The sequence below is a fragment of the Coregonus lavaretus genome, assembly GCF_964263955.1.
Source record: "Coregonus lavaretus genome assembly, chromosome: 7".
Classification (NCBI taxonomy): Eukaryota; Metazoa; Chordata; class Actinopteri; order Salmoniformes; family Salmonidae; genus Coregonus; species Coregonus lavaretus.
Window position 1 is genome coordinate 50,981,882 of NC_139994.1, and position 8,546 is coordinate 50,990,427.

Here is an 8,546-nt window from a genome sequence, read left to right on the forward strand (position 1 = left end):
AGTGCACTACTTTTCACTTGTCAAATGTCGCTGGTCAAATGTAGGGCACTATATAGGGAATAGGGTGTCATTTGGGACGCAGATTGTTACTGTTATATAAGAGGTCATTAGAAACTCTCATAGATCGATGCCAGTAAAAAGCGAATGGGTCTCAGAGTAGACAAAATATGTATGTTTTATTGTCAAATATACCGGATAGGTGCAGTGAAATGTGTTGTTTTACATTTTAGTAGACGCTTTTATCGAGAGCGACTTACAGGAGCAATTAGGTTAAGTGCCTTGCTCAAGGGCACATTGACAGGTTTTTCGCCTGGTCATCTCAGGGATTTGAACCAGCTACCTTTCGGTTATTGGCCCAATGCTCGGGAACCACTAGGCTACCTGTCATTTTACAGGGTCTAAAGTTTCTCAGAGTAGGAGTGCTGATCTAGGATCAGTTTTGCCTTTTAGATTATAATGAATGGACCGGGGGACCTGATCTTAGATCACTTGAAGACTCTTATAGGACAATGGCAGTATGGTCGCGGGGGAGGGGTGACTTAATAGCTAGCCACCCAATGACTTCATGATAAGTGTTTGGCTCCCCTCTCTCAAATACCAATTGATGATGCCTGGATGTACTGATCTGCCATTGTCTTACGTCAGATAGCGCTTCAATTCCGCCTGCACTGATCTGTCTCGTATCTCGCAAAGGGTAATGGGATAGCTTGAAAGTAGTCCGGCTACAATGGGCTATCATAACATTCAAAAATAGTACTTAGGGGACATCGTCTACCGAACCCCATTTATACCTCAAAACTTCTCAATTAATCTAAGCTAAAACAATAAATCTGTCAATAATAGGGCTGTGGCGGTCATGACATTTAGTCAGACGGTGATTGGTCAAGCAAATAACTGCTGGTCTCATGGTAATTGACTGTAATTAACATAAACACCTTTAGCATCTCCTGGCTTCCACACATAGCCTCCAAGCCACTGATGCAGACCTTTGGAACGTCTACATTTTAAAAAGTATAATAAATCCATTTAATATAGCCTACACCATCACAATAAATCCATTATTTATTTTAGACAGGTCTAAAGAAACATGATATGAAGAAAATGTAGTCTATTTCAGATGAACAGAATAGCATGCTCTGACATTATGTTAGGCCCTGATCTGGCTATGCCATATGGCTGTGGGCTACACTAGTTCATTTAGCAGACAAGACTTGCTTAGAATTCCGTGGCATTATTTTATAGTATGAAGAATACAATTGAACATAGCTGAATAAAATAGAAAGGATACTTTCTCCAAATGATTTCAGAGGGAGTGCGCACATGTGGCTATTCTGTGTTGAGCGGTTAACAAAGAAACAGGTCCTCCTATATGCTTAATTTAGAGTTATTTATGCAACTTTAATTGTGATATAAACGTTGGGCTATGTTTTGCATGCATGATGCGACTCTAATGATGATTCGAAAAAAGTATCATGAAAGGTGTGAGCTCTGCTTTGTTTCTTGCGCAGGCTGCACACACTTCATCAGTCTCTCATTCACAATTTGACAAGCACTTGATAATATTCTCACCAGGCCTCAAATTTCCTGGCGGCATCCTCCTTGTGTGGCCGTTGTGCCCTTGGGCTGAATATAATAATTATAATTCCCTTCTCCTGGCTGCCAATCGCTGTGCTCCAAAGCACCTCTCACTCACATGGCTCTCTCAGATATCTCAATTCTTATCAGCCAATGCCCGTCACGTGATCGGGTCCTTCTCACAGGCATCTTAGCTCCGAAGTAGGCTAGAAGTGGAGACAGACACATCGGGCACGTAACTGCGCGTGTCCTTCTTATCGCATTCCGAGGCGCATATTGAAGATGTTAGAAGAACTGTCTACATTTACTTTTCATCAGCCAACAAGATGAGTAGGCCTAACGAACAGCAAAAGCACTAGCCTATGTCAATCTACTATCCCCCATAGTACAAACGTTGACCTATTCTATTCTGTGCGAGAAATAAATATTCCAAACATCGTCTGGGACAGTTGTGGGATGCGATAGAGGCCAAATTAATACAACCACTCGCATCAAAAAACCTTTTGATGCAACAGATCAGAACATTGAGTTAAACAATTTTGATAAACTATTAGGCTATTTCTTCATATTATAATCGCAGCAATGCGCACACGGCAGTAGGCTATAAGTGCGAATGTTTCAAAATGCAATCAATTAGCGGGAAAACACAATTCTCAAAAGTGACCGCAAATGCGATTATGCATGGGCCTTTATCATACACCTGTCTCGGAACAGGGCAGGGTAAAAAATACATGTCATCTATGCACTTAAATAGCAAAAGGTGGACGCTTTTCCCATGGTTCATTTTCATGCCAGCCAGGTAGTCTATACTCCTGTTGTAAAGAGAAGCAATGTGCTTAATATAAGGAAAGTTGAGAAATAAATATAGTAGGCCTAGCCTATAGAAAGCTGATGGGATCCTCCTCTTTTTAATAGAGCCCATCAAAACTCTGTTTTCTCACGCAATTGCATAGCCTATAGAAATGTTGCACAACATGAGTACTCATGAAGTGTTTTAATTAGATTTTCGAAGACATTTGCATTGATGTCAGAGAGATTAGAGGGACAATAGAGTGCTGAGTACCAGGCAGTTAGCAAGTTTGGTAGGCTACTAATGACCATCAGCAGCATCAGAGCTTGGAGAAGCCAAGTTACCGTGAGTAAACGGTCAAGTGGAATTTAACTGCGGTCATGACAGCCGGTGTGGCGGTAATATGGCCACCGTAACAGCCCTAGTCAATAATTTGGACGTTTTTTGGTGAGGAAGTCTTAGTTGCACCATTTTACATCTATCAAAGGTGTTTTGTGCTTTAACAAGCAGTATTTCTGAAGAATGACAATGTGCACGAAATCTAGCTTAAATTTGTCCAACATTAACTTGCTAGCTGAGCCAGTCACTTCATATAAAAGGAATAATGGGATGCTGCTAATCAACCAGCTACCTTGTGCTGCACACACAATGCTGAATGCTTCCACCAAAAGCTAGCTGTTTTCATGAAGCAGATGCGCTGCCTGTTCTGCAGCAAGTCTGTGCCCCGAATCAGATAACATTCCCTCTTACTTTTGGGGCAGCATGTCTACAACTTGAGGGTAATTAAACAAGCCAATCAATCTGTTTATGTCAGTAAGGTAGAGCTAGCTAGGTAGCTACACTACCGGTCAAAAGTTTTAGAACAGCTACTCATTCAAGGTTTTTTCTTAATTTTTTACTATTTTCTACATTGTACAATAATAATGAAGACATCAAAACTATGAAATAACACATAGAATCATGTAGTAACCAAAAAAGTGTTAAACAAATATATTTTATATTTGAGATTCTTCAAATAGCCACCCTTTGCCTTGATGACAGCTTTGCACACTCTTGGCATTATCTCAACCAGATTCATGAGGTAGTCACCTGGAATGCATTTCAATTAACAGGTGTGCCTTCTTAAACATTAATTTGTGGAATTTCTTTCCTTCTTAATGCATTTGAGCCAATCAGTTGTGTTGTGACAAGGTAGGGGGGGGTATACAGAAGATAACCCTATTTGGTAAAAGTAACTTTTGACCAGTAGTGTATGTCAGTAAGCTAGCTACAAGTTAGCTAACGTTAAGCAGCTGATCAAGTCACTTGCGGCGGACGTGCTTGCACTGTCACGGATCCCCCCGGTACTGCTGCTCATTCCGTTCACCAGTTCCGGAGGTCTACGTCACCGGCCTTCTGATCTGGTTCACTACCACCAACCCCGGACTGTCTTGTCTCATTACGCACACCTGGTTCCCATTCCCCCTGATTATTTTGTGTATATATGTGCCCTCTGTTCCCCATTGTCCTTGTCGATTATTGTCCTATGTCCGTTGGTCTCGTGAGTACCGTGTATTGTGCTCTTGTTATTACGGGTCTCGTCCCGTGTATTGTTTAGAGGTTTACACCTCGCTCTTTTGTTTGGGTTACATCCATGTGTTATATATATATCTCCCAATTGCAAATGATTAAATCACTGTCACAACGTGTGATAATGCACATAATTTTAGCAGGAGGTAGCCACCATTTTGTTTTTATTTTCTCCCAATTGCAAATGATGAAATCACTGTCACAACGTGTGATAATTTAGCTAGCTATTCTGCCTATTTCATAGAGGATCAATGAAAGTGCAGTGATATCATAAATTAGGAACAATGTTTTCATATTTGAATGGCGGATGCTCTGGAATATTAAAATGTTAATATGAGTTCCACGTCCTACAAGACCGATCGGTTGAGGGACGAGCGTCGCTTAGGAGTGACGTTATCTGACGTAAGACAATGCTGATCCGTTTGATCCATCTTTTGTTGTACGTGTCTGTTTTTTTCTTTCTCATTCAGCTCTGTGTGCAGTGGTGGCCTGTTCGTGGTTCGCACACAATGTCATCCGGGCCTTCTATAACCCTTATACTCCTGTTAACACCAAGTAAGTATCCCTGCCTTGGCTGGCCACACAATTCCAGAATATTTTTTTAAGGTTACATTAACCTGTTAGCGCCCTTTTACTGCAGTAAAAGTGTAGTAACTGCAGTCGACTGTGGTATTTTGGACACAGTAATTGCAGAATAACTGCAGTGTACTGCAGTTGAAATGCAGTTATACTGACTGTAACTGCAGTTACACTGCAAAATTACTGTAGTAAAAAAAACGGTGTTATTTTGGATGCAGTATTTGCAGCATATTGCACAGTAGTTATACAGTACTGCAGTTATACTGCACTCTGACTGCAATCTTTTTTCGTAAGGACGATAATGGACAAAATTATGTTTCATTATCTGTAAGGCTGCTCTAAAGAACACTTCTCTAAAACCATGTCTCACTCTTTTCTCCCTCTCCCCACTCACAGGTTTGAGTTTGGAGCAGCCATCTTTATCGCCTGGGGAGGTTCTTTCCTGGACGTGCTGGGGGGAGCCATGCTGGCATCTTCCTGTCCCAGGAGTAAAAAGCCTGTGCCCAAATACCCTGCCATGAGCGGCGTGAGCGCCCGCTCACCCCCCAGCAGCACCAAGGAGTATGTGTGAGTGCCCTCTACTGCCGATAACCGGAATAACAGAAGATTGAATATGAAGGAGTTTGTACATGGAGTCGAACGTGACTAGTCTGTTGTACTTATGGGGCGAAATTTTCGTGGTGCAAAAGAACACAGATATGTATAGAAATACTGTAAACTTCATTATATTCTGGCATCGTCATTTAATCTGAAACGTTTCTTCAACAATGTGTGTTAAGGAGGCGGTTATTTAACAACAGTTTAGTAAACTGAGCAATGCATAAAGAGTCAAGCATGAGTTTCAAATTAAATTACGCTGCCAGATTATAATGAGGTTTACGGTATTTTTTTGCACAGATCTGTGCTCTTTTGGACAACGTAAATGTCGCCCATGAAGTTTGCATTTGGGGGGCATATCGGGATTGTATGACAGAATGACAAAGATAGAAAGAATTACTGGATGTGAATATAGTATTACAGAGCAGACAGCCCCCCCCCCCCCCCACGACCCCAGACCCCCACCCCAACAAGACTCTACATTTTTACATTTGAGTCATTTAGTAGACGCTCTTATCCAGAGCAACTTACAGTTAGTGAGTATATACATTTTTCATACTGGCCCCCCGTGGGAATCGAACCCACAACCCTGGCGTTGCAAACGCCATGCTCTACCAACTGCAGTAGTTTGTTTTTGAGTGATGTCTCTCACCCCCTCCCAACATTCCACAATTCTTTATGAATTTATGAGTGGGCCTCACAAATACACTATAATTGGTTATTGGATGCGCCTTATATTATCAGACCGTGTCTTAGGGTGTATGTACTCGTATTACACACACACACACACACACACACACACACACACATACACTTCTCGTATTACAGCCAAGTTCAGCCTCATGGCAAACACTCTCACCCCCCTGTAAGAAACACTGTATTTAATTTAACATTTCCATTGTAATTGAAGATAATCAATTAAACTCGGTGTGGTGCTAAGGGCATACTTTTGGCATACTCAGGGGATAGCTATGTATGTATAATAGCAAAAGGGACTAGCGCACCACCAATTATTTTACAATGGAGTTTTCTGTAGACATGACTGTCTCCAATGGCGTCCAATGTTCAAGCCAAGTGCGACTTCACACTAGTTGTGAGTGACTGTATACACTATGGTGAATCACCAAGCAATTCATAACTGCACTCCAAAAGGGAGAGGGCTTTTCATACAGGCCTGCAATATACTCTATCCCATTATGAAATATCTTTCAGCACAGTCATTCTTAACAGGTGCCTTGACTACTACTATTACAAGGAGTGTTTGTTTTTATTATTGTAATACACTATATACATTATCATCAAACAGGTTTTGATTTATGTGTTTGACCATTTGTTAATTACTCTGTATGAAGTCTTGCTCTGTTCTGATGTCCACACTAGCATTCTACTTAGGATGGAGCAATGTGTTTGGAATGCGTTCCATATGGAATGCTAGTGTTGAGTTCTGATTGTAGCCTCTGTGTTTTAAATGTAGCAGACTATGGTAGTACCATTCCCAAGTGCTAGTTTAGTCCAGTTCAGCCTTGTGGTTTTTGCTTTTAGCTTTAGATAATATTCTGTAGCCTATGTTTGATCTTTGTGCTGAACACTGAGAAAGCTCAACCATCCTGCCTTTGACTGAAAAGATGCTCAGCGGAATTTTAACCCTGGGTGCTTTTGTATTTGGTGATGTTGTATGCATAGAAATAAAATTACTAGATAGTAATAGTAACTAGATTACTAAATAGTAATTATATTTCTATGATTGTGAGATGTTCCGAAAGGTTTCTAGAAATGTTTATTTTAATAAATTGCCATGTAGCTTACTACATAATCCATGTTTTTGTACGATTTGTATATCTAGCACGTTTTTATTTTATTGAAAGTTGATCCAATAGTTCTTGTTTTCTCATAACAACAGTTAAAATGCAATGTCTTAACTGTCAATATCCCAATATGGAACATTTCTGATAGTAAAATACACAACAGGAATATTATACAAGCAGGTGATGTCTTCTTTGTCGTATTTGGTTCGACATGGGGGGCTCGTATTTGGCTGTTTAGAAGTACGACATGGGCGAGTGTAATTCTGGAGGTTGCGTTATAACTGATATAATAAATGTTCCATTAAAAAAGAAAATCTCTTCCCGCCTTTATTACCAATAATGCATTATTATGCAAAAATCATCAAATTTTCATGCAAACGCTCCCAATGCACATAGCAATTCCATCCATTTAAGCCATGTGATCATGACAGCGCCACTATTAGCTATGCTGTGAAATGCAATGCTTCACTGAAAGTAGTGACCAGTGTACAGGCATTAGTTAGGTCAACATTGTCCTTATAGTCCACATGACCATGAAACACTGGATGTGTCCCAAACGGCACCCTATTCCCTATATAGTGCACTACTTTTGACTAGGGCCCATCGGTCCTATGTAGGGAATTGGGTGCCATTTGGGACTCACCCTTTATGATAATAACATTTAAACACCAAAGAAGAAAGTAGCCCTTCTGGACAGGAAAACTGCCCTGACATGTTTTGATGCTTAAATAGAATCCGTGCATAGAAATATGTAAAGTTTCATCGTCACATATTTAACAGTCATTCCCACAAAGTGCACCATTACGCAATAACATAAGAAAAACAACATAAACCATATATTATATCAACTCCTTGAAAAAAATGTTCTGGAAAATAATAGCCATCCATAATTGATTTAAAACAAGGTAATAAACCAAAACAATCATATTTTTTTGTCAATATAAATTATCAGTAGTAACCTTTTCCAACTGTCCCTGCATTCCAAAATAGTGATTATTCAGCAGTAACCTGATACTCCACAAGGTGAGAGAATCACAGATTTAGGTTAAATCACAACTGTCAGTAACTCAATGTTCCACCTGTGCGTTACACATCAACAGGCTTCCTTCCTGCCTTCTACACAACATCCACCTTGTAAAATCAGTAACCAACAAGACAACTGTATTCATAGCCTCTCAGAGTGCTGATCTAGGATCAGACTTGCCTTTTAGATTATATTAAATAAGATTCTATAGACAAGTGGCGACCTGATCCTAGTTCAACACTCCTACCTGATTTCATTTGACTTTTTTCAAATGTAGCCCTTTAGAAGCTTTAAAGACAAGCCACACTGTACTTTTCCAAGTGCAGATAGTCCACTACAGAGGTAATAAGAGCAGAACAAGTTTCAGTACAATTCATTCACAGTATAACAACAGACAAGTTAACTGCAATATACAAGCTTTTGATGCAAAGGTCTATAGAATCCTACAATTCATGTCTAGAACTAATGTCTAGAATTCCGGCAATAGAACTGTCCCTCAATGTGCCACAATGACCTTTTCAGCTATGATACCCTAGGCCAAGCTTCTGGGGAGGTCACTTAAAAAGTTGATTGATCAAGGTCAAATTGATTCAGTTGAGTTTGGCTT

General features: G+C 40.1%; 1 protein-coding gene across 1 annotated transcript in view; it reads left to right on the forward strand.

Annotated features, from left to right (window-relative positions):
* The window catches only part of cldn7a (claudin 7a), a 10,305-nt gene extending 3,259 nt beyond the window's left edge, over positions 1-7,046 (forward strand). Inside the window, exons 2-3 of the mRNA XM_084165823.1 lie at positions 4,342-4,489; positions 4,910-7,046. Of these exons, the coding sequence (XP_084021949.1) occupies positions 4,342-4,489; positions 4,910-5,084 (323 nt within the window). The 3' untranslated portion in view covers positions 5,085-7,046. The remainder of the gene's footprint in view (positions 1-4,341; positions 4,490-4,909) is intronic.
* Positions 7,047-8,546: the final 1,500 nt, after the last annotated feature.